This window comes from Cryptotermes secundus, unplaced genomic scaffold, assembly GCF_002891405.2.
Source record: "Cryptotermes secundus unplaced genomic scaffold, Csec_1.0 scaffold928, whole genome shotgun sequence".
In the NCBI taxonomy this organism is placed as follows: domain Eukaryota; kingdom Metazoa; phylum Arthropoda; class Insecta; order Blattodea; family Kalotermitidae; genus Cryptotermes; species Cryptotermes secundus.
In genome coordinates, this window is record NW_019738362.1 from 848,724 (window position 1) to 874,364 (window position 25,641).

The window sequence follows — 25,641 nt, forward strand, 5'->3', positions numbered from 1 at the left end:
CAAGGACACGTCCAGAGGGGGCACAAGGGAACAACCAACTTCCCAACAACCCAGTAGTAACATAACAAGAGCAGAGTAGTTGTAACTCCCTTCCGGCCCTTCGGCTGCGGTCTGTCCCGGATGTTACCTAGAGGGGCTGAGGAAAACAGCGACGGGCATCAGACAGTACCGCTGCGGTAACCGGCTCGCCTCGTCCGTATTCGGTTCATGCAGACTGGGCGTCACATATCGAATTCCACTGGATTAGGGATGATGGAGGGGGGGGGNAACGCAGAGCGATGCTGCGGTCAGTTCGTGTGCTGAGTGCTCCAGTGGCTGTCTGCCTCAGGCCCGTCCAGCGAACAGGTGAGCCCAAGTTCTGTTCTCACACTATGACGCCGTGTAGTCTGGTGATAGTCAACCGATGTTTCGGAGCAACGTGTCCGAGAACAAGCCACGAAAGAAAGCAGCATGAAGCAGGTAGGCAGCAGAGCTGCTGTTTTCTTGCTTTGCTTACTCTGACCCTGAAGTTGGAGGACATGTTCTTCTGAAACGTCGGCCAACATTCATATCCCAGAAGATAGAATTCTTCATTGTATGAGACATTAACATTAACCTGAGCGGGATGGCATAGTGGTAACGCTCTAGACTTGTATTCGGAAGGTGGGAGGTTCGTATCTCCGACGGGACATCGGCTACCCTGACTTAAGTGATTTATGGCTTTTCTCAGCAACTCCAGGCAAATGCAGACGTAATACGTTCACCAGGCCACGACCGTCTCCTTCTAAATCCCTTCCAATTCATCATTCATGACTCATCCTACCATAGCCTAGACACCTCCCCCTTCAAAAATATTAATTTCTGATATTCAGATATGGAGCCATGTATTACTTGTAGTTTGTTTAACGACGCTACCAGTAGCCCGGGGGTAGCCGTCGTGGCCTAATTTGAAATACATTGCCGGAACTTGCCTGGTAGGGCTGAGGGAAAATCACAACCCCCTCCCCCCAAGTAGGATGGATGGCCGGTCTTGGGGCCCAGATGCGATCGTGAGACTTCCAGTATAAGTAGTAGGAGTGATAAATGGAAGGCGACATTCAATGACGCCGTGCAGTGTGGTACACATCTACTAACGTTTAGCAGGAACTCTTCCTCCGCCCAAGGCATGTGCAGAAATATGCACAGTTCATGGGGCAAAGTGTTCATTATTGTTGACGGATTTTAACTAAATTTAGAACGTGTCAACAGACTACATTAAAATTCCCAGATATCATATTTCTCGATATCTTACACGAGGACAGAAGACAAACTGACACGGAGAACATAAGAGATTAACTTTAAAGGTAAAATTGTCTTTGTGCTTAATTAATTAAGCAGCATGCCACAAAGATATATTGGGGAGTGGAGGTATAGATCCACGTTTTCTTGATCTTGGCACTAGTTGGAGGTGAGTGGTTAGCTTCACGCCCTGGTCGCTTTACCCCAGGGGAGAGAGGCCCCCGGTACACATTGGATAGGAGGCTGGGTGGGCTCCAGGGCCGGTCTGAATGCTGTGGAATAGAGAAAAAAGTCTCCTGCCACTACTGGGATTCGAACTTCGGCCGTCCAGCCCGTAGCCCTTCGCTATACCGATTTATCTATAGGTTCACTTTAGCATCTTCTTATTGCGATTTCACCAAAATGTGCCTTGTGCTTTCTTCACGCGGCGGACTGCTCCAGCATCACGTGAAAATAACGCTGAACTGTATGCTTGAAGGATCTGCTCTGGTCTGGTGCCACTGAGTGAAAGTCGGAGAATGTGGACAGCAGACAATCGCAAGGCAAGAGGAACATTCCAGATTCGTTAAACTGGAAAGCAAGTTCAATCTGGATTATACAGCGAACGGTATTCTAGATGAGACAGCAGTTTCTGAACTGCTACAGAATGCTGCTGTCTGCTGTACGTTAGCTTCTCATCTCGGAGCCTCGGGTTGAGCCCCGCATGATTCATGTGACATCTATGGGGCATAAAGTGGAGCAGGTTTTTCTCCGAGTGTCTTTGGTTTTCCCCTGCTAATAATCATTCCACAATTACTCTATATTCATCTACTGGCGCCCTGTTTGGCCGAGCGGGTTCATGTGGCGGTAACGTTTTTTACTCACATTCGGGAGGTTTTGCTGAAGTTTTTCGTGGTTTTCCTCTGTCCCCCCAGTAAAATGCCAGGATAGCACCTCGACAAGGCCATGTCGCTCCCTTCCAAATCATGATTCATCAGCCATCCCAATATTCGACGCTATATAGTCTAGATCGTGAAAGCGTGGCGAAGTAATCCCCCTTCCAAAAACATCACGCAGCACATTATCAGATTCTCGGTGCTTACGTTTTGAGACTTCATGTCTGACTCGGTATTGGCTGGTTAAAGTGAGACGAAAATGAGTCTCGAATACATCATTGAGACCTATGATTTTGTGTCAACTGGACTAGGGGCTGAACGAACTCGGTTCGATTCCCAACAGGGGCGAGAGATTTTTCCTTTTTCTACGGACCCACCCGTCCCCCTGTCCAATTTGTATCAGGGACTCTTTCCCTGGGGGTAAAGCGGCTGGGGCGTGAAGCTGACCATCACCTCCATCTAGTGCTGAGGTCAAGACTTCCCCATACGTCTTCATGGCGCGGTGCTTAATGAATTAAGCACAGAGATAACTTTCACCTAAATTTTAATTTATCACTGAACGTAAATAACTGAACCTTTCGAGTGGGAAATTTGGGGGCCTTCTTCACGGTTAGTTATAATTGGTGATTCTGCCTCTTCACAAGTAATTTCCGGGCTTTTATGGGACCCGAAGGTTAATTACCGTGCTCACAAGAGCGCAGAACCAGTGCCCCAGATTCTGCGCAAGCAACAGGCGCAAACTGTGAAGTTACGGTAGCAGCTTCCGAGCCCGTAGACTGACTTTTCCAACAGACATTTTCCGTGGTTTTCCACATCCATTTCAATTCATTATTCACCAATCATTTTAAAACTGAACATTATAGACACAGCATTTGTGTGAACTGCTGACAGCGTCATTAAACAAACATCAAGTAACTGTGAAGATCATGTCTTCTGAGCTGTGGCACAAAAGAGGAACCTGCTACGTCAATCAAGCAACAGGTTGCTCCGAAACCTCTGTAAAGATCTCCAAACCAGAACTTCCGTTTCCACATGTCTTCATTTCTTTGCAAGGTCGCCGCACTACAGCTCAGGATGAGATGTGTGACCCCCCCGATCTCCCGACTTGTGTGGGTGTCACTGCGCCCAGTGTCTTCCCATCACCAGGACCTCACAGCTCTCCAGTGTGGTGCAGACGAGTTGGCTACAGCTCGGCCCTACAGCGAGGTGCCTGGGCCCACGCCTCTGCCCCTCATCGGGAACACGTGGCGTCTGCTCCCCATTATCGGTACGTGCCAGCAGTGGTCAAGAGTGGCCCACATCCTTTGCAATTCACAGTCAGAGAGGTACTGACAGCGCACGGTTAAGTAAAGTCGTCCCTGTGCTTAACTAATTAATCACAAACGTCATGAAGATTATGGGGGAGTGGAGGTACATCTCCACGCATTCTGCACGTCGGCACCAGAGCCGCCTACCGAAGGGAGAGACCACGCTACCCGTTGGATAGGAGGCTGGGTGGACCGCAGAATAGGCCTGGACACAGTGACGAGAAAAATCTCTTGCACTGACAGGAAATGAAGGCCGATTCCTCGGCCGTGCAACTGTCATTAAATAACTAAGTAAATAATGATTAGTGTTTCCTATCCTGGTAATTATTACCAACGTTTCGGAGGAACTTACTGCCTCCATCTTCATCGCAGATGGTAAAAATACAGAGAGAAAGGGAAATAGGAACCGGGGACCTGAGAAAACCAATTGGAGTAAGGGTAACAGAGTAAATAATACTGGCCCTTTAAAGGGCTAAGTTTTCCGCCTGTTTCCTGCTCGGCCTATCTCTTCGGCCCTGAAGACTGAGGAGATCGTTCCTTATAATCCGGAAGGCCGTACTGTTCAGGTTTCCTCCTGTCGATAGCGTTCATTCAGAACGAAATGATTACTCGACGGAATCAGTCCCTGGACTGGACTGGACCGACAGAATTCTGGGTACAGATCAGCAGCTGCTCATTGTCATTCATACCGACGGCGGTGAAACCGGCGAACCGGTTCTTGGACAACAGCAGAGCGGGCTCGCGCGTGACTATGAAGACGTTTCAAGCCTTCCTTTTATGCACAAAGCAAGAAACGTAAAGCGTACAGGCACTCAACTCAGTGGAGTAGAATACTTCCTGATCAGCCAGTAGTCGCTCAGCTGCTCATATCCTGAGCACACACACACACTACTTCATCAAGACTTAACATTACTCTCCCATCTACACTCAGGTCTCCAAAATGTTCATTTTCCTTCAGGTTTTCCGACTAAAATTTTGTATGAATTTATAATTTCTTCAAGCTATTACGATTTTAAACTGATTTAAAATTAAATAAAATGATATATGCAACATTAACGCGGTATTAATTTTCGTGTTTAAATCAACAGTTTATAATTAAATCAATTCATTTTCTTCATGTGATACTATCATCTTATTAAAAGAGACGTTATGAAGTACAGCCTCCTAAACACCAGGCATAACATGCAATACGAACAGACTAACCCTACAGAATAAAGTCTTTCTTGAGAAGTTAACAGTAGCTCAGCTGCTCAAAAAATTTCCCTCCACTACAAAATATGTACGTTCATTACTGTATTCATAAGAGGCAACCTCTGGACCCTATCCTGAGCCAACTCAATCCACTCCAAACCTCTAAAGTACGCCCTGTAAACAGAGTCTCTAGGCCGGGTTAACACTTCATCGCCAACAGAAACTGAATTGAGGACAGGCCGTGTATCTGCAGCACTACAAACCCAAATAAAGGTTTTAACTACGGGGAAAGGATAATTCCAACACACGCCAAGAACACGAAATCGGTTTGTTCAAGCCAGTTAAACACTTGGAAACCCAGCCAATTATTATTGTCTAGTCGTGACAAAAACCGATTCCAGTGGCCGTTCGGTCGAAGGCATGAACTGTCTTCGCTCGCTCGAACATTGGGACCGTGGGTTCAAATCCCACTCATGGTATGGCTGTCTGTGTGCGTTTATGCCGTTTGTGTGTAGGTAGCGGCCTTGCGAAGGGCTGATACTTGCATCGTGGGTTCGAATCCCACTCGAGGCATGGCTGTCTGTCTGCATTTATTCTGTTTGTGTGTAGGTAGCGGCCTTGCGAAGGGCTGATACCTGAATCGTGGGTTCGAATCCCACTCGAGGCATGGCTGTCTGTGTGCATTTATTCTGTTTGTGTGTAGGTAGAGGCCTTGCGAAGGGCTGATACCTGCATCGTGGATTCGAATCCCACTCGAGGCATGGCTGTGTGAATTTATTCTGTTTGTGTGTAGGTAGCGGCCTTGCGAAGGGCTGATACCTCCATCGTGGGTTCGAATCCCGCTCGAGGCATGGCTGTGTATGTGCGTTTGTTCTGTGTATAGGATAAAGAAACTGAGAAAGAGGTCATGGTCCAAAAAAAAAGGAGTGTAGAGCCACAGGTAGACAGACAGACAGACACAATCGTGTTAAAGGGGTCTGAATTAACCGAATCAGAGAACCTTGAAGATTCGTAATTATCTTCACGGTAAAATGGCACATGAAAGTGTGAATTGCGTCATGCAGTTGTAATTTGGGTCACTGTCATAAGGAAAAAAAGATGCAGACGTTGCGTTTATCCTTGTCCAAGTATCTACCGACTACTGCTTCTGCTCCGCGTCCTCAAGGTCTGGGATTCAGACACCGGCAATCCTGTCAGAAGGTTTATGTGGGTTTACTCAGTCCCTCCAGACAGGAACTTAAATTAGACCACAACAATTCCAATTCGATTCTTAACAGTCCGAGTTATTGACGTCATGTAAACCATGAACAGGAAACTAATTGCGTTAATTGAACAAATCGATGTACGTTCTAGGTTCGTTTGGGAGGTGCTGGGTGAGAATCTCATGTGGGCACCTCACATCCTGACTCAGGATTTCGTGGTGTTCTTCAGACCCTCCACGTATATTATGAGACACTGCCTGGATTAATATTGTGGAGTATAGACCCGTTGCTAAGCGGTGACTCTGTAAACAATGACCGTTTCTGGGCAACAACTTGGAAACACGTTCCCGCGGCAACGAATACGCACGCAATGATAGTTACTGTTTGGAACGGGGTGTTCCTACGCGGTCCGTGTCCAGATGTTATAAGCAAGGGACAAAGTCAGTTGATGGGAGTTGTGCAGGGGAGGCTGTGAAGATAGAACCTGAAGAATCTCCACTGTTAGAAGCCGTTGCCAGGTGACGGTTGATGAAGGCAAAGCAGACTGGAAAAGGGCTTAGCGGGTGCTGTGGTGATTTGTAAATTGTGGAGATCAGCGATGACGCTGTAACTGCTTGTAGTTGCGGATCGTGTAAGTGGTCAATAAATCCATTAAGGAATCCAAACCCCGTCTATAGTCACACACATACATCTGGCAGTATACCCCTGTGAGACACTGTGTGCGCAGGTCAGCACCGGGTGGCGGATCTCGCCAAATGCTCCGCGCAGTTCCGCGCCCAATATGGCAACATCGTCAAGTTGTCCGGTCTCGTGGGGCGTCCGGACCTGCTCTTCGTGTACGACGCCGATGCCATAGAAAAGGTTTATCGTGGTGAGGGCCCGACGCCATTCCGCCCCTCCATGCCCTGCCTCGTCTACTACAAGAGCGTCGTTCGCAAGGACTTCTTCGGGGCGCTTCCAGGTGTCGTGGGTGTGTAAGTATGCGCATGCGCACTTGAACATTAACTACGCATACCAGAGAGTTTAGATTAGTACAAAAATTGTGTGAGTACGAAACAGCAGAACAATGGACCGATTTGAATGAGCAACTGCAGGGAGAGGTGCTAGTCGCTCAGCTGGCCAAGCATACTGGTTGCTTGGCCTACTTTTCCACCCTGAAGATGGAGGCAATAAGTACCTCCGAAATGTCAGTGAGCTTCTTGTTGGTTAGAAGTCCTCTGAAGTCCTCTGAGTGATGATTCTAAAAATTTCTGCCCTCCGGGACGTGACGCAGTACAGTCTGGCAGATAGCCTGAGGAACCCGTTGCTTCCATCTTCATGGCAGAAAAGTAAGCCGGAAGTTGAAACGGGGTAGTCCCATGAATCGACCCCCCTCCCTATGTGACTCTCCAGTCATTCTGCTCGTAGCAATAACTTTCGCTAGTGACTGGCGATTTCGGCTGTTTCATATAGACCAGAGGGGCTCTGGTCCATGGAGTTAGAGAAACTGTGCCTCAAACATCTTTCACGTTTACGTCACGATCAGACAATGACGTAGGTCGTGACGTCATCATCAAAAAAGTTACTACATTACCTTCTCCACTTGCGACGTGAACCCAATTCGCCAAACCGGAGACCCCGCCGCACAGGACTTGCCTACTCGAGCTATGGCGCGCCGACAGAACTCTTGTTGTATTGCTACCACTTACTTTACCGATATTGCAGGCACGGGGAGCAATGGCGAGTGTTCCGCACCAAAGTGCAGAAACCCATCCTGCAGCTGCACACGGTCAGGAAGTACATCCAGCCCATTGAGGAGGTGACGCAGTACTTCATACAGAGGTGAGCACTGCTCCGTCCCTTTCTGCCCTCACAGAAGTTCAACGTGCAAATACATAGGGCGTACCGAACTCTACAGCTTTACAAGGCAAAGCAGAGATCTACGTACGAGTTCTTAACTTCGGCACTAGATGGAGAACGGTCAGTTTCACGCCCCGGCCTCCTAACCCCCAGGTTAAGAGCCTGAGGTTTGGTGGCCCTAAGGGCCGGTCTGGATGGAGTGAAGAGAAAAAGTTTCTTCCTCCTGGGAATCGAACCTCGATTCCTCGGCCGTATAGCCCCTCATCTAGCTATCACATTGGCTGAGCTATCCCGGCTTTAAAGCTTAAATCGATTAACAACTCAGGATCACGAATATACATGCGCCTCTCGCCACATATCCATTTTTGTATTGCTAGTGGGGTGGGACTAAGTCCCTTGTACTGCGGCCACTTCTGGCCTATTGTACCAGCCCCAGATGATAGGTGAGGGTGATTGTGGAGCAATTGGTGGAATGAAGATTGGCAGGGGAAACCGAAGTACTCGGAGAAAACCCGCACCAGCGCCACTTTGTCCACCACAAATCCCACTTGACCAGTCCCGGGATCGAACCCGGGCCGCCGCGGTGGGAAACCAGCGACTAACCGCTTGAGCTATGGCGCGGCCTACCATTAACCATTAATAACTTACAACGTAACTAACTAACTCCAGGGGGAAATATTCTTCTTAAGAAGCTAACAGTCGCTCAGCTAGTCAGGAAATTAAAAACATTTTATGTAACCCGCAAGTTCATTACTGAGTTTGCAAGAGCTCTTCATTGGACCATATCCTGAGTCAGATGAATCCAATCCACATTCTCAGAGCCTACTTCCTCAACGTCCATTTTAACATTAGCTTCAAATGTATGCCTAGATCTTCCTTCGTGATTTCCTACCGAAACTTGGTATGCATTTTTCCTTCCTATAATTCGGGCGTCATGCCCCACCCAAGCCATCCCTAATTTTATCACCCTAATATCTGATGAGGGGGCACGCGGAAGCGTAGTTGGTTGAGGTACTATGCTACAAGCCGGAAGGTCGCGGGTTCGAGTCCCCATGAGGTAACTGGAATTTTTAAATTTACCTAATCCTTCCAGCCGCACTATGGCCCCGAGGTCGACTCAGCCTCTAACAGAAATGAATACCAGGAATCTTCCTGGGGGTAAAGGGCGGCCGGCCGGCACGTAAGGCTGACCTCACCGTCATCTGTGGGCCAAATGTCTAGAAAATGTGGGAGCCTCGACGTCTCACAACCCTATTGGCCCTCACGGCCTGTTAGAGGGATACCTTTACCAATATCTGACGAACAGTGCACATCATGAAGCTTTGCATTATGTAATTTTCTCCAGTCTCCTGTTACTTCCTCAGCTATCTGCTCTCGAATAGGCCTACTTTGCGTTCTACACTTAATGTTAGAGACCAAGTTCCACACCCACAGGAAACAGGCGACACAAACACACGAACAGCATTAGCAGAGGCAAAGCGACGGACCCTAGGTCACCGCGGGTCTGGTGACTGGCACGATCCTTCAGGGCTACGTCCCTATGAGTACCACAATATACAGCGTATAGTAAAACAGTGAATTGGAAAGCGGTCATGGCCTAATTTAAGACATGAATCGTGGCACCTGCCTGGAGCGACTGCGAGGAACCACGACAGCTGGTCCTGTGAGATGTGTGTTTATTTCCAGGATGTGCGAAATGAGGGACGAGAGGAAGGAGTTGCCAGCCGACTTTGACAATGAAATTCACAAGTGGTCACTGGAATGTAAGTAAACAGGCACCTGGTACGATTAATTACCAGCTGACAGCTAAATTCGTGTACGACACATAAGAAAGAAAAAAAAAAATTGTGTAAGTTTTCAATCAAGTGTCATGGAGGAGTGGAGGTATAGTTCCATGCATACATAACCTCGGCACTAAAAGGAGGTGAGCTAGGTACTCGCTGTCAGCTTCAAGCTCCACTCCCTTTACTGCCGGAGCAAGAGCCCCCTGTACAGACTGGGCAGGACCCAGAGCAAGCACAAACTTGTCAGGATACCTCATGTCTAGGCCAAGATCTAAACCCAGGACTTCATGAACATGAAACCACCTGACCGCAAGGTTCGGTAGCATAGACATTAATTACTAAGAATGTAAATCTCTAAAGTACAGTGGTAACTATATATACCAGCTACTTAACAGTAAAAAGCTCTGCATTTTGCCCACACAGTGTATCTGTGTGTTCCGTATGGTTCTCACAATAAACAGCGACTGTTTCCCTAAACAGCATTAACCGGTTGGGCTTTGTTATGGAGACGGAGTGTTCCCTGTGAGGTACGGACTGACTTTGTAAATATCACAGAGGCGAACTTCTTCTAACCTCTTCATTTTGATACAAATGTACTTTTCACCATGACGAGCGGGCGAACTTGGGCACCGGCTAATAATATGATGTTCTTTCTCCCCCCTCCACCATGATAAAGTCTCTCTCATTTCTCCTTCAACTACTCTTATTATTTCTCACTACTGTCTCTTTCTCATGACAAAGGACAGACTTGTACTGACACGATTTCAGGACACCACGACGGACAGACTGTCATCGACGACTCAGTGACACTAGTCTGGGGATGTTTGTTAACCGCCCACACTCACACCGGGCCCGTGCCATAGCTCAGGCGGTTAGTAGCCGGTTGCCTATGGCGGCGGCCAGGGTTCGAGCCTAGGTCATGTCGTGTTGGATTTTTGGTGGACAACCTGGCACTGGGGCGGGTTTTCTGCGAGTACTTCGGTTTCCCCTGCCAATTCTCATTCCACTGACTGTTCCCCACTCATCATCTATCATCCGGGGCTAGTGGCCTACGTACGGAGTGGACTGAGTCTCACCCCACCTCACCCCACTGTTCGATCTTGTCACAGGTATCGGAAGGGTGGCCCTGGACGTGCGACTGGGCTGTCTGCGCCCCAACTTGCCCAGGGACTCTGAGCCCCAGAAGATCATAGACGCTGCGAAGTACGCGCTGCGGAACGTGGCTATCCTGGAGCTGAAGGCTCCCTTCTGGCGCTACGTGCCCACACCACTGTGGACCAGATACGTGCGAAACATGGACTACTTCATACAGTGAGTTGGATGCCTCAGGCTACAGACCGCTGCATCGCGGAACTGCCTACAGACAGGCACAATACACCGACCTGCCCGGCTCGCGCCATTTCCTTCATTTTCTGCTCCTTCCTACCATGTAGCGTACTTGCTACGTGCCGCAAGGTCGCGGGTTCAATTCCCGGTGAGGTCACCGGAGTTTTCAACTGACGTAATCCTTCCAGCCGCACTATGGCCATGGGGTCCACCCAGCCTCTAAGAGAAGTTAGTACCAGGAAATTTCCTGGGGGTAAAGGGCGCCCGGTGCGTAAGGCTGACAACCTCACCGCCATCTGTGAGCCGATTCTCTAGAGAAAATGTGGGAGCCTCAACATCTCACAACCCTATGAGCCTCCACGGCCAGTTACAGGGATAGCTTTACTTTTTTTTAATACTATCATCGTTTCTTGTATTTTGGTTACTGAGACTTTTATGGCATCCTGCCAAATAGGTACTATGGGCTGTTTCTCCTGGTGTGGGANAACTTAGTAATAACCAGTTATGGTAATGAAAGCATGCTGTATGCAGCTATCTCTGACAGAACAACATGCCATTTCGCAGGGTGTGCACGAAGTACATCGACGCCGCCGTCGAGCGCCTCAAGACGAAGCGCTCTGTGGTCGAGAGCGACCTGTCGCTGCTGGAGCGTATCCTAGCTGCGGAGGCCGACCCCAAAACCGCCTACATATTTGCTCTGGACCTGATACTCGTCGGCATAGACACCGTGAGTTCTCACTTGCTGCTTCCTGTTGCCGGGGCAGTCGCGACCTCCAGGGGAACCAGTAGGAGATCGACTCCCAGCATCAGGGTTCTTAAATTGGGAGATAATCCGATGTTCGGAGGAATACAATGTTTCCATTTTCAGAGTCTAAAAGTAGGCCGGAAAAGCAAGGTAACTCCACCCTCTGTACTTGCTTGGCTTACTCTTCGACCCTGAAGATGTAGGAAGTGCGTCTGGTTGAACTTCTGTCGGACTATATGGCGACACACCCTAGAGGGCAGCACTGTTCTTGGTCACCGATGTGAGAACCTCAAATCCAGTACAGTAATGAACCTACGAGATTCATAAACGCGGAATTTCTTGCATCTTTTTTCAAGTTGTCTTTTTCGTTGGGAAACAGACTACACAGATAATTACTGTCTTTTTTTTTTAATTTTCCATCGTCCGGAATTCTAGGTAATAGAGGACACTCTTTCTAAGGGACCCAACTGAGTATTTGTCTTCCTTTCTCACCTGAAGACGGAAGCAGATTCAGTTTCCGAAACATCGTGTCTACTACCTAGAATTCCAGACGATGGAAAAAGTCCAAGTCGGTCACGGTAGCCGAGAGGTCTAAGGCATGTACTGTCTTCGCTCGCTTGGAAACCGGGATCGTGGGTTCGAATCCCACTCAGGGCATGGATGTTTAGTTTGTGTGTGTGCGTTTTTCTGTGTTTGTGTACAGGTAGAGGCCTTGCGACGAGCTGATCACCCGCCCAAGGAGTCCTACCGAATGTGTAAGATCTAGAAAAACCGACGTGAACGGAGAAGTTCATGGAGGTAGGCCTAGGCCCACTGGGGCTGTATTGCCAGGGGCGGGGGGAGTCCAAAAACGCTGTAATTCTGTGTGTCATCCACTATCGTCAGAACCCTTTAGGGGCTACGAGTTCGACTGTTAACTTTACAGATCTCTATGGCTGTATGCTCCATCTTGTATCAACTAGCGACACGACCGGACGAGCAGGAAAAGATTCACGAGGAACTGTTACGAGTGCTGCCATCTGTCGACACTCCGCTCACCTCGAGACATCTGGACCAGATGCTGTATCTCCGCGCGTTCGTTAAGGAAGTCTTCAGGTAGATGTCTCCACATGTTCTACAGCACGCAAATTTTTCATCTCAGCTTTCCATCATCAACAAACATGTCGAAGTGATAATTGAATACATAAATTACTTTTTACATGCCACTCAGCCATACAGTAATTCCTCTTTCTTTGTTCCTTTGAGGTCTGAAGTTCACATAACAAATGGTTAAAATTCAATTCATAAATCACACACTTCATTTTCATTACAGTAAACATTTCGTTAGTATTTTTATAGAGATAACCGCTGTTTATTCTGAAAGTAATATGTAACATATAAATGCACTGTGTGGGCGAAATACAGTATTATTTAATGTTAAAACAGGTGGTAAATAGAGTTACCAACGTGTTCCAAAAGGTCAATATACTTCTAGAGATATATTCTAGAAATAAAATGGTCTGAGAACATTAATTTCGCGATGAACTCGCTGTTATGACTGTTTACCCAAGTGGTGTGTTCCCCCCAGGATGTACTCTACAGTGATCGGCAACGGGCGCACCCTGCAGAGCGACACGGTCATAAGCGGCTACCGCATACCGAAAGGGGTGAGTCTGTGCGCACGAGCAACCTTACGGAGCGGGATGGCGTAGCGGTAACGCTACGTTCTAACCTGGTTTTCCTCAGTCCCTCCGAGGAAATTTTTAGGGCAGTACCTCTATCAGGCCACGATCGCTTCCTTCCATGCCTTTTCCAAGTCATTATTAATTAATTATCCAACATGTCCATGTTATATCATCTGAAATGCGAAAATTGTCCTAAAATGAAGAAGAGTGACGTGTTTTCAATGACTGAAGCACAGTGTCAAAGTATTCATGCTATTTCGATTGGGAAACCAGAAACTAACTCCTTGGAGGGCAGTCCTCCAGGAACTCAAGTAATGGCCCACATTTTATGGAACCCGAAAATGCATTACCGTGCTCACCAACGGCCTCACTCTGGTCTCTGAGCCACATAGATCTAGCCCACAGGTCCACACCCTACTTCGTCAGGATGGATTTTAATGTTAACCTCCCATCTACGCCCAAATCTTCAGCAAGTACTATCTTTCCCTTTTGTTTTTCCGAGTAAAATTTTGTACTGATTTCTGATCGATCCCATACATGCTACACACTCCACTAATCTTAACCTGCTTGATTTGACCACTCTGATAATATCTCGCCAAGAGCTAAGCCATTATGCAAGTCACCTGCTCTCCCTTCAGCACCCTGTTCCTTATATAAGGGTTTCAATACACCACTGAACCGTATAGGGCTGGGAACTCTTGACCAACTAAGCGACTGTCAGATGGCATATTGTGCTGCTGTGTTCCAACAGGTGCAGGTGGTGTTCCCCACCATCGTGACAGGCAACATGGAGGAGCACGTGAACAGGGCAGCAGAGTTTCTGCCCGAAAGGTGGCTGAAGGGTCCCGGTGACTCGCAGTACCGCATTCACCCGTTCGCGTCACTACCCTATGGACATGGCGCGAGGATGTGCCTAGGACGGCGGTTCGCCGACCTCGAAATTCAGATTCTCTTAGCAAAGGCAAGTCAATGCAATATCGGCTCTTGCTGTCGCCAGTGCAGTGCAGTGCAGATCGGGCCCCTCTAAGCATGCGCCAGTGCAGCCGCACCCCGCCTGCACGACAAGCGTGGACAGCTTGTGTTAACGTAGATGGTACATATAGTTACCGTTGTGCTTTACTTCTGCTAACAGTCTACATTTGCTTCTGTCTGCAGCTTATCCGGTCATATCGCCTGGAATATCATCACAAGCCGCTGGAATACAAAGTGACCTTCATGTACGCCCCAGACGGCAATCTGACGTTGAGGTTAATTCCGAGATAGAGGTGTCAATGGCCAGGAAGCGACGTTCTGCTGACGGGGGTCAACAACGGATGGCGCGTCGAACTGTCACCCAAATATTCTTCCCCTGAAGTCCGGAGTTCAGAGATTCTCCCGTTCTGCCATGCGAGTGTCATTAGAAGTGAAACCCAGCGCAGGACGGAACTAAATGTGCCCAAGAAAACATTTGGGCTTATAAAGGGCAACATAGAATATTAAACTAACTAACCAATCAACCTCAAGAAGCAACGTCCTTGAGAAACCGCTAACGGGTCACATGGCCAGACAGTTGGCCGTGAATATTACTGACCTATGGACCGTCATGCCGGGTGGTCAAGTACAATCGAACCAAAATTTCTGAGCAACTGACTGCCTACATCTTCAGGGTATAGGTGTAACACACAAGGCCACAGGATGTCATACCTTGTAAGCCACTACTCTTCACATTGATGGCATTATCCGGAGTTCATCGCCGTGGTCGCAACAGCCCTCCACTGATTCCTATCCCAAGTGAAATTAATGCAGCCCATACCCTCCCATCACACTTCCCTCAGATCTGCCTTAATGTTATCCTTTCGTCTTCCTGGCGGTCTCTTCACTCACGTCTTAGATCAAAACTCTGTGTGCAGTTTCAGCTCTCCACTGCGTGCTACATAGTCCGCCTATCTATTAGGCACATGTCGGGACAGAATCTCAATTAAGCCACGAAAGCTTCCTTTCAGATCCCTTTCGATTCATCGTTCATTCGATGCTATATACCGTAGTCTACGTAGTGACAGAGTTGATGAGCGCAAACACGCCATTCGCGTGCACAAACACGAACAAAAATAAACTGTTTTCAAAATAATAGTTTCGATCGAACGTTTGAGAATTCGTTATTAACTGCCTCAAGCATTCAGTGCCTATTCGACAGAAGACACGATTTCGCCATTAGAAATCTAAACCGGTTAATGCTGTTTAGGGAAAGAGTCGCTGTTTATTGTGAGAACCATACGGAACATACAGATATACTGTGTGGGCAGAATATATAGCAAATCANAGAGGGCTGCAGTGAGGCATGCAGTGCAATTTGGGTACCAACTCAGCATTTGCTCTAGGACCGAGGAAAACCATGGAAAACCTTGGTCGAGCTGGCCGGTCGCAGGACCTTCCGGATACAAACTGACTTCTAGCCAGCAGTCCGGCTTAAATACACGAACCCTAACATTAGACCCTATCTGTGCTCTCGCTTTATTTTAAAAGTTTACATGTGTTTCTACATTTTTTTTGCATAATTTGGATGAGCATCAAACATTTGTGTATCGTATTTTCGAAGTGTTCTAAGTGTTTAAGTATTGATAAATTTAGATCTATATTGTGGAGGGGCAAAGGTTTGTTGGTCATCCAACTGGGCAGAATATATAGCAACCCAGTCCGTACCTCACAGGAAACACATTACGTCTCCGCTACAGAGCCCAACGGGTTAATGCTGTTTCGGGAAACTGTCGCTGTTTACTGTGAGAACCATACGGAACACACAGATACACTGCGTGGGCAAAATATACGGCAATTCATTCCTTGCCTCACAGGAACACATTACGTCTCCGCTACAGAGCCCAACCGGTTAATGCTGTTTCGGGAAACAGTCGCTGTTTACTATGAGAACCATACGGAACACACAGATACACTGCGTGGGCAAAATATACAGCAATTCCTTCCGTGCCTCACAGGAAACACATTACGTCTCCACTACAGAGCCCAACCGGTTAATGCTGTTTCGGGAAACAGTCGCTGTTTACTGTGAGAACCATACGGAACACACAGATACACTGCGTGGGCAAAATATACAGCAATTCATTCCGTGCCTCACAGGAAACACATTACGTCTCCGCTACAGAGCCCAACCGGTTAATGCTGTTTCGGGAAACAGTCGCTGTTTACTGTGAGAACCATACGGAACACACAAATACACTCTGCGGGCAGACCGGAACATTTTTTAGGTTAAAGTAGGTGGTACACAAAGAAACCAGTCTGCTTTAACGGTTAAACTGTGAGCTGTGTTTCGGAAGTACGAAATGTTGGGCTGTGCTCCTTGCAAGAAGACACATTAAGACTCTGGATCCGGTGATGCGCTCACTATGCACAGCACTGCTGTGCTGACTGCGCATTTCGAGTGCCATTCATGCATGTCGAATCGAGAGAAACCAAAAGTGACTTAATTACCAGCCGACAGTCCCATAATGGAAGGCCTGATTGGTCACGACAACGCACGGGTCCTAGAAGGTAAAAGGTCAGCAAAGGTGAAGAACCACACGAGTCACTGGTGTGTTCGGCACAGAGTGCCACATCTCAGAGGGCCTCCCGCACATCGTCGGACGCTCCTGCAGTCCTGTCGACATCACAGCTGCTAGCGGAATAGACAAGCTTATGGCCTAACACATTAAAAACAAAATATACCATGAGTGAGGCACGCGGTAGTGTAGTTGGTTAAGGCATTGTGCTACAAGCCGGAAGGTCGCGGGTTCGATTTCCGAAGAGGTCATTATTTTTTCTCAATCGATCTGATCCTTCCAGCCGCACTATGGCTCTGGGGCCGACTCAGTCTCTAACGGAAATGAGTACCAGGAATCTTCCTGGGGGTAAAGGGCGACCGGCACGTAAGGCTGACAACCTCACCGCGATCTGTGAGCCGATTGTCTAGAAAATGTGGGAGCCACGACGTCTCCCAACCCTGTGGGCCGTTACAGGAACAGCTTTACTTTTTCTTACATACGAAGATTATGCTCCATATGTTCTGTTGTCGGCAGAATGTTCAAGTCAGGCGTCGAGTTCATTTTCAGTGAAACAAAAGGAAAAAAGCTAATCGAAACGCCAAGCGTTCATTGCAGAGAAACTGGATGAAATGGGCCCTAAGCTTAAATGTTCCCCCCGCAAATCGACGAAACGCAGTGCACAGGACAGGGGGTTTACATCTACTCCATCTCCGAAAAAGAACCTCACAGCATGTACCCAACCTTTTTATGGATGTTCCGGGACGGAATGCGTTACAAGCATTTGCTCCGATGTGTCAGGCTACAGGCTTGTCGCAAGAGACGGCTCAGTCTTATGATTAGTGGGTAACTGCAGTTTCTGGAAATGGCCACCTGAGACGCTATAGGTCGCTCAGCTGTTATGTGACGCATAAGTTACTTCGTTTTGCAATACTGGCCACTTCACAGTAATAGGGTTCCCGCATGGACCACAGCCCTTCATCAGAAGCTAATAGTCACAAAGATAGTCAACAAATTCCCCGCCTTTCATCAAACCTGAAGGTTCACTACCATGTTCACAGGAGCCCGTCACTGGTCACTATCCCAGGTCAGAAGAATCCAGTCCACACGCTCAAAACCTATTTTTTAGCCCTTTAAAAGGAAATCATCACTTTGTTTTGTGTTTTAAGACGATGCTGTATATTGTAGCTCAGAGTGTCAGCACACTGATAATGCCACACACAAACGGCATATACTGAATAAAGACCGACTTATCTCGCTTGCGGCATGGTGAATGATCCGAATCCTTTTAACCTTTGGAAACCTGAAATTAATCTAAACAGCATATAAGGATTCTGTTCGTACATCACAGGAAACATGTCTCCGCTACAGAGCCAAATCGGTTAATGCTGTTTAGAGAAACAGTCGCTGGTTATTGTGAGAACCATACGGAACATACAGATACACTGTGTGGGCAGAATATACAGCAATTCAGTTCGTACCTCACAGGAAACATGTCTCCGCTACAGAGCCCAACTGGTTAATGCTGTTTAGGGAAACAGTCGCTGTTTATTGTGAGAACCATACGGAACATACAGATACACTGTGTGGGCAGAATATATAGCAATTCAGCCCGTACCTCACAGGAAACACATTACGTCTCCGTTACAAAGCCCAACCGGTTAATGCTGCTTAGGGAAACAGTCGCTGTTTACTGTGAGAACCATACGCAACATACAGATACATTCTGTGGGCAGAATGCAAGGTTCCAGTATGTTAAAGCAGGTGGTGCTTTAAATGCTAATTGTACTGACCTATCCATGATTAGATTTCCAAAGCGGTTTATTTCCTTCACCACGAGCTAACCTCTTACTTTCCCCAACTGGCCGACAGAGTGTTCCACGCTTCATGCTGTTGACGTTGCATTGTTTGAGGAGAATACCAAGGGCTATCCCCACCACACCGCACAGATAATGGTATGCCGAGGCTGTGGTTTCACATATCAGTCTCATCTTCAGGTCACGAGCTCGACTCCATCTGTACGGCACGCCACACGTAAAGGTTACAGACATTTGGGGGTGGGAAACTAGTAGCTCCTGACAAGCACATTAACCCTTTCAAGCACAGTGGTCACTGTAAAGTACCGACTAATTTACCGTTAAAAACATATATGTATTTATGTGTTTCATGCCTTTACAACAATAAATAGCAATTATTTCCCTTACTGACCGGCTGACCGTTGCATTGAAAACGACAGTGGAAATCATATGTAATAAGAGAATGTAAGAACAATTTGTCTTCCCTTCAGGCCTATCTGGATGATGCGTCGGATCTCCTACCGAAGTTCGCTGTGAGGGCAAGTGAAGAGGGATGCTGACAGGACGTCAACCCTGCAGCTCACGTAAATACCAGCACACTGTCTCTCCACTAAAAAAGACCAAGCGGTTAATGCTTTTAGTTTCCGGAACGTTGCGTCTGAAGAAAACACTGAAGAGGACGGAAAACGCCCAAAATAACATCCCTGTTTATAAAACATGGGATTTATTCGCATATCCTTGGCTCACTAGTATGGTCCAAACTTGCGTCAAAAATGGGCTCATCATGCTATACGTATCTCTCTTACTGGTTTCGTTACTTGTCTGTGGCTACTAACAGCCTGTTTTTCTAGACATATTTTATATCAGACATACATTGGCTGAGGATCCCTTGTGGAGGGGGGGGGCTGCAGGTAAAACACTGTTAGGGCTAACAAAGATTGGCCTAAGTAAGCCAGAAGGGTATGTTCTGTGAGTGAACTCAGTGAACCCCGGGCCCTTGTTGCCAGTGCATTCGGGGCGAGGTCTCCAAACGGTGTCGAGGTGTGAGGATGCGTGTAGTCCACACGAGCCTCGGCAGAAGGTTTCGTAACAGGTTATTTTCTACAGAATTTGGTGTAATCTGCACAGGACCTAACCGCACCGCTCTCAGCTTGGGATTTCAGGTATTCAGAGCCGTGACGATTTAGATTAGTTTCCGACAGACCAACTCAATCCTCATGGTTAAAGTCGACTTCCTAGAGTCTACATTTTCTGACAACTAACATAACGTAAAAGGGACATTCTTGGGGGATGGGGTTATATTACGACAGATCTATTAACCTGGTGTTCCCCAGGTCCTGAAGGATTTCAGGTTTACAGCATTCAGCCTGTATTTCAGGTCTAGAAAAAGTCCGCAATTGCACGTAAGTGATATTTATTCAGCTCTGTCATTACACGGCAGCATTACGTCACCTTTCCTTCACTGTTCGGTTCGGAATACAAGAGAAAAAATAGGGGAAAGTTGGCAGTGATATTCGCACGCCAGGGGGCCCCTGGTCTCAATACGCCCCCGTAGGGGCCACACAGAGCTCATCCGTGGGGTGACATTTCTTGTGAACGGCACAGAGCTACTGCACTCTGTAGTCTGGGCACTGTACCTTACGGGTAGATATACGTGGGCTGGGCACGTAACATACACAGGACAGATACAAAATTATAAAATTTGGCCTGAAAAGGTGAAGAGACTTTTTGGAAGATGTAACCGCAGACGGAAAGATAATATTAAAGTCACCGAACAAGATGGCGTAGCGGTAACACTCAAGTCTTGTATTCGGGAGGTGTCGGTTCTGTCGACCAGGACACAGATTATCCTGTAAAAGTCTTTTGTGGTTTTTCCAGTACCTTCATGAAATTTCCGGGACAGCACCTCGATTATGGCACCACTAGCTTCCAAATCCTCTCCAATTCATCATGCATACGTCATCCATCATCCGACGCTATACTGTCTAGCCAGTGGCAGCGTCCTATGCCCCCCCACCAATATCCTCCCATCTATGTCTAGATTTTCCAAATTGTCTTTTCCTTTCAGGTTATCCGATCAAAATGTTGTATGCATTTCTGCTCGTTTCTGGACGTGGGCAGCATATGAAGAGGAGAAAGCGGCGACTGTACGGCTGGGAACTGACGGACGGACGGACCCGCGGAAGTGAATAGGCACATTCAGCAGACCTTCCGCAAAGCAATTCGCTACACAGCTACACCCACAGCCGGCTCAGGTTCGAGACCAGGTCACGTCATTTAGGATCTGTGGTGGACAAACTGACACTGCAGCAGGTTTTCTCCATGTGCTTCGGTTTCCCCCGCCAATTCTTATTCAACCGACTGTCCCACATTCATTATTCATCCTGTCATCGAAGCTGTGTAGTCTCAATACTGACAGCGTCGTTAAATAAACAACTAAAATAACACTAAGAATCCCGGTTTCGACTCATCGCTTTCATGTACCTGCACACTCGGGTGGCCTACTTTTCTGAGCAACCCGATACCTCCATCTTCACGGTAGAAAAGGAAGTCATGCGGAAGAGCGACGCTCCGAGTGTGTATCTTACGCACATTTCAATGTTCATATTTTGGAGCTACTCTTATAACCTGAAGATAGAGGCAGCAGATTATTGTGAAACGCTGGTACCTTTCTACCGGGCTACATGGCGTCCTTGTATATACTAGTGGTAACGTCCTAGGTGCTCGGTTCCAATCTCGCCCGGGTCAACGACTATTCTGGTTTTCGTGTTTCTTCTCAGCCCCTCCAGACAAATGACAGAATAGTGCCTCGATTATACCACGACAACTTCCACCCAAATCCTTCGTTCTTCTTCTGTCATCCCAAGACTCGACGCTACGTAAGCGTCGTTAAACAGCCATGTTACCGGCGTTTCGCTACTCACCAGACGCTGGTTCGGACGGATGGACGTCGACGACATCATGCTATTCTTCAAGGATCCCTCCTTCTGCGCCTTGACCCCGGGTCAAGAAGCAAATCATGGTACAGCACCGGCCATGAATACCTGCAACATGGCAGAGAGCACTCATCTAAATCGAGTGTTGCGATAATGCTGGAAAACATCACAGATCCTCGAGAGCGTAACGCCGTGTAGTCTGGTAGAATCTTATAGGCGTTTCGTAGGAACGTACCGCCTCCATCTTCAGGGTCGAAGAGGTTAAACAATCAGACCATAAACGGGCGTGGCAGGAAAAGTAGAGTAATGCAGACCTCTGTCGTTGCTAACATGAAAGTGTACAGCAGCAGGACACACTGGGGAGCAGGACATGAATAAGTAATTTGTAATGATCACAACTTTGGATCACACTCGAAAATACTGAGATAAATTTCACTGACTGTCTGTGAGGGTCAGTGCCCTCGTGATGAGCTTCTGTTTAGGGCCAGAGTGATAGTGAAGAGCTTCTGTTTAGGGTCAGAGTGCTAGTGAAGAGCTTCTGTTTAGGGCCAGAGTGATAGTGAAGAGCTTCTGTTTAGGGCCAGAGAGCTAGTGAAGAGCTTCTGTTTAGGGACAGTGCTAGTGAAGAGCTTCTGTTTAGGGACAGAGTGCTAGTGAAGAGCTTCTGTTTAGGGCCAGAGTGCTAGTGAAGAGCTTCTGTTTAGGGCCAGAGTGCTAGTGAAGAGCTTCTGTTTAGGGCCAGAGTGCTAGTGAAGAGCTTCTGTTTAGGGCCAGAGTGCTAGTGAAGAGCTTCTGTTTAGGGCCAGAGTGCTAGTGAAGAGCTTCTGTTTAGGACCAGTGTTCGTGAAGAGCTTCTGTTTAGGGCCAGAGTGCTCGCGGAGAGCTCCGGCTATTCGTGGAGTTCTGACAGCATTCTAAACACCGGATTCACGCCAAATGTAGTAAACTTGTGTGGGCACTGCGCATTACTGGAGGGTGAGAGAGATAGAGGAATAGGAAGGAAGAGAGGAAGAAAGCGAGTGATAATAGGAACAGAGAAGAGTAAAACGAAAGGAAGTGGGGAGACAAGGAAAGAAAGGGCAATAGTAAGAAAACGGAGCGAAAAAAGGAAAGAGAAGAGAGATATTCAAGAAATGAGAGAAACCTAAAGAAAGAGAGAGTAAGAATTCGTAAATATTATTTACAGAAACGTCAGGCTTGAAAGGGTTAGTGAACACCGCTCATAACAAGCGGCTAAGCAAACAGTCAGTCACGCAGACGGACGCAGGTGACAGCCAGCACTCACTCGACTGAAACAGCTTCTTCAAGATTGAATAATGATTAAGGGTTCCGAAAGTCTGCGTTGTGTTGTGTTGTGTTGTGTTGTGTTGTGTCGTGCTGATGACGTAGGCACATGTGAAGTGATGACATCATTGACAGGTGTAAAGTACCGTGTCAAACTACTTCAAGAAACGACAGCCATCCGCACACTTCCGGGTTGGGGAGGCTAGAATTCAGACCACAGCAAGAGCTGTGCAGACCTGTACTGAGACAGGATGGATACTGGTGCCAGCACAGAGGAAATAGCTGGATGGAGACAATTACATAACGAGGAACTTCATAATTTGGAGTCTTTAAATTGTTTATGGACACCCACTTAATCTCCAGTATATGATGGATGCATATATCTGATCTGTAATCGATATATTACATGGAAACCGACGCTCATTATTAGAAGAAATCTCCGCTCTTCACCAGACGTTATTATGAGCTAAAGAAATAAAAGGGTGGAGGTGACATGTAGTACGCATGGGAAAGGATGACGAACGTACACAAAATTTCAGGCAGAAAAAAATATACCACATATGATACCCAGGCTTGGATGGACAGGATAATAACAAAATGGATCTCAGTTAAATGGGGCGTGAGTTTGTGCCCTGCATTCGACTGGGTCAGGGTACAGATCACTCAGGGGCTCTTCTGAACAATGTGATACAGCCTCAGTTTCCATACTGTGGTCTCCTGGGCTGGAACACTCTGTAGTATGGTGGATGGGTACCGAGGTTTCGGAGGAACATATCGCCTGTATCTTCAGAGTAGTTGTACCAAGAAAATGGAAGCAGCATGTTCTTCCAAACTACACGGTTTCACGAGACAGAAGACCACAATGTGAATCATCACGGTTGTGAAATCATCAAAACTGACTAAATCATGTGGTTCGCAAAATGCACGGCGTTTGCGACGGAACTGGGCAACTCGTACTTATCTCTCGAAAGTCGACACAAAACGATATATCGATATATCGCAAATTATAGAAAGATACGTGAAGGTCCCTAGATTCCAGCCTTCCGTCACACCTAGTGTCCTCACATTAGAATTGGGGTTACCAATGCTGGTAATTCAAACGATTTGTTTCGTAACTGACAAACACATTTTAGTATAATGACTCAAAAGAATTTAGCACAGGGGTGACCAATTATTTTCGTGGCGAGCTATATAACCTTTATCGTTGTAAAATTGTAAATGTTTAACTGATGTCTCCGAGAATAAACTGACGGTACACGCGCTAACCAAACAGAAATAATATGAAATGCAAATACTGTTCGAAATGTCTAAACAACATGTCTACATTGAAGAAAGTCGTCTTCTGGGTTTAGGCACCGTGTATTCTTCGTTTCGGCCGACGTTTCGGAAGAACGTAGCGCCTCCATCTTCAGAGCAGTTGAATGGCTTGGAATGCGGAGAGCAGTAGCCGAAACGAAGAATACACGGTGCCTAAACCCAGAAGACGACTTTCTTCATTGTCATCGCCGTGAAAACCTCAAAACTTACATAAACATGTCTACATCTTCCAACTTCAGGATTTCGTACAGAAACCTCTCCTGTGTTCAGAAGTTTTAAAACTGGTATTTCCATCTAAAACTGGGTCTTCCTACTTCTCTCCCACTGTGAAGGGGGTATGCCTGGAGCATATAAGAATGCTGATTTGTACCCTGCATCCTGCTTGCACGTTGTTTCCGGTTTAACAGAGACCTGGGTTTGAGGTTCTGAGAGATGTGACTATGAAGAGTGCTATCTTCTGGCACGCGACGTCGTGTAGTCTGGTGGAAATTCACAGATGTTTCGAAGGAATGTCCTGTCTCCATCTTCAGGATTTAAAAGCAAATCAAGCAAGCGCCTTGATATTTGCTTCCTCCACGACAGTGTCAGTTATATATATAATGTGTGTGTGTGTGTGTGTCCCGTAAATTACATCTAAAATTGGCCTAAAAATTTAACGTGCAGTATCCATTCTCTTATTACAAAGTTACAACTGATTAAACTACAAAATATAGTTGTACGCGCAAAACACGCAGTTCTACCTAAAAACTCAATAAGCTGCTCCGCGGGCTCTTTGATGGTGACGTCACCGAGTGGGCTGACGTTCCAGTAACATTCAGGATGTGCACGGTTGGACTCTCGGCTATTTGAGGGGACCCCTCCTTGTTGTTTTCCTCAGCGCCCCCCCCTCCCGCCGGAGACAAATGTCAGGACAGTGCCTCCATTAGCTCACAGCCGCTTCCTTCGTGAATTAAGCCATAAAAAAGATCGTGTTGTCGGGCCAGCTCTTGTCCACCCCTGGTCTAATAGCCTCTTACCCAGTCGCTTGGTATTTACCGCGGCAAAATAAAACCGCCAGTTCACTCTCCACGTGGAATTAGCATCTTCACATACAGGGCCCCTCTGTTATTGGAGTTACGTGTCTCTCGTTCGGGAATTACGCTTGTGCACTGCTGAGCTGACATTTACTGAGGCTCAGGGTATGTTAAGTTGCTGAGAGGTTCGAGTTTTCATGACGGAAGATCTTACGCGGGCAACGCGAGGACCCAAGTTAACTGAGTCTGTGGCAGCAGAACTCCAAGGTCCAACATCCCTAATACTAACGCCCGCCATTGGACACGATCCTGAGCCAGTTCCATCCACCTCCAATCCCAATAAACTATTTCCCTAAGATCCCTCTAACTAGTTAAATAATTCTCCAGTAGCAAGACCAGAAGTCTTAACAATGCTGACGCAGACGTTCGTGTCACGTTCTTCCTCAGTCATCTGGATGTTTATACATGTATATTTTAAACAAATGAGAGCATATGCAGCCGTATAATAGGATTAGTGAACAATGGGATGAAAGAAAACCTCCGTGGCCTGTAGTCCGCAAGCGAACTAAACCGACCGAGCAACCGCTGCTTGTCGG

The 25,641-nt window shown here is 47.2% G+C and overlaps 1 protein-coding gene across 1 annotated transcript; it reads left to right on the forward strand.

Annotated features, from left to right (window-relative positions):
• Window positions 1-286: 286 nt before the first annotated feature.
• LOC111870920 (probable cytochrome P450 301a1, mitochondrial) lies at window positions 287-15,443 on the forward strand. Its single transcript, XM_023863553.2, has 11 exons — window positions 287-345; window positions 3,186-3,399; window positions 6,560-6,806; window positions 7,537-7,653; window positions 9,358-9,434; window positions 10,565-10,766; window positions 11,346-11,508; window positions 12,452-12,621; window positions 13,094-13,172; window positions 13,942-14,151; window positions 14,346-15,443. Exons 2-11 carry the CDS (start codon window positions 3,207-3,209, stop codon window positions 14,451-14,453), a joined length of 1,566 nt encoding a protein of 521 aa, XP_023719321.1. The 5' UTR covers window positions 287-345; window positions 3,186-3,206; the 3' UTR covers window positions 14,454-15,443.
• The last annotated feature ends 10,198 nt before the right edge of the window (window positions 15,444-25,641 follow it).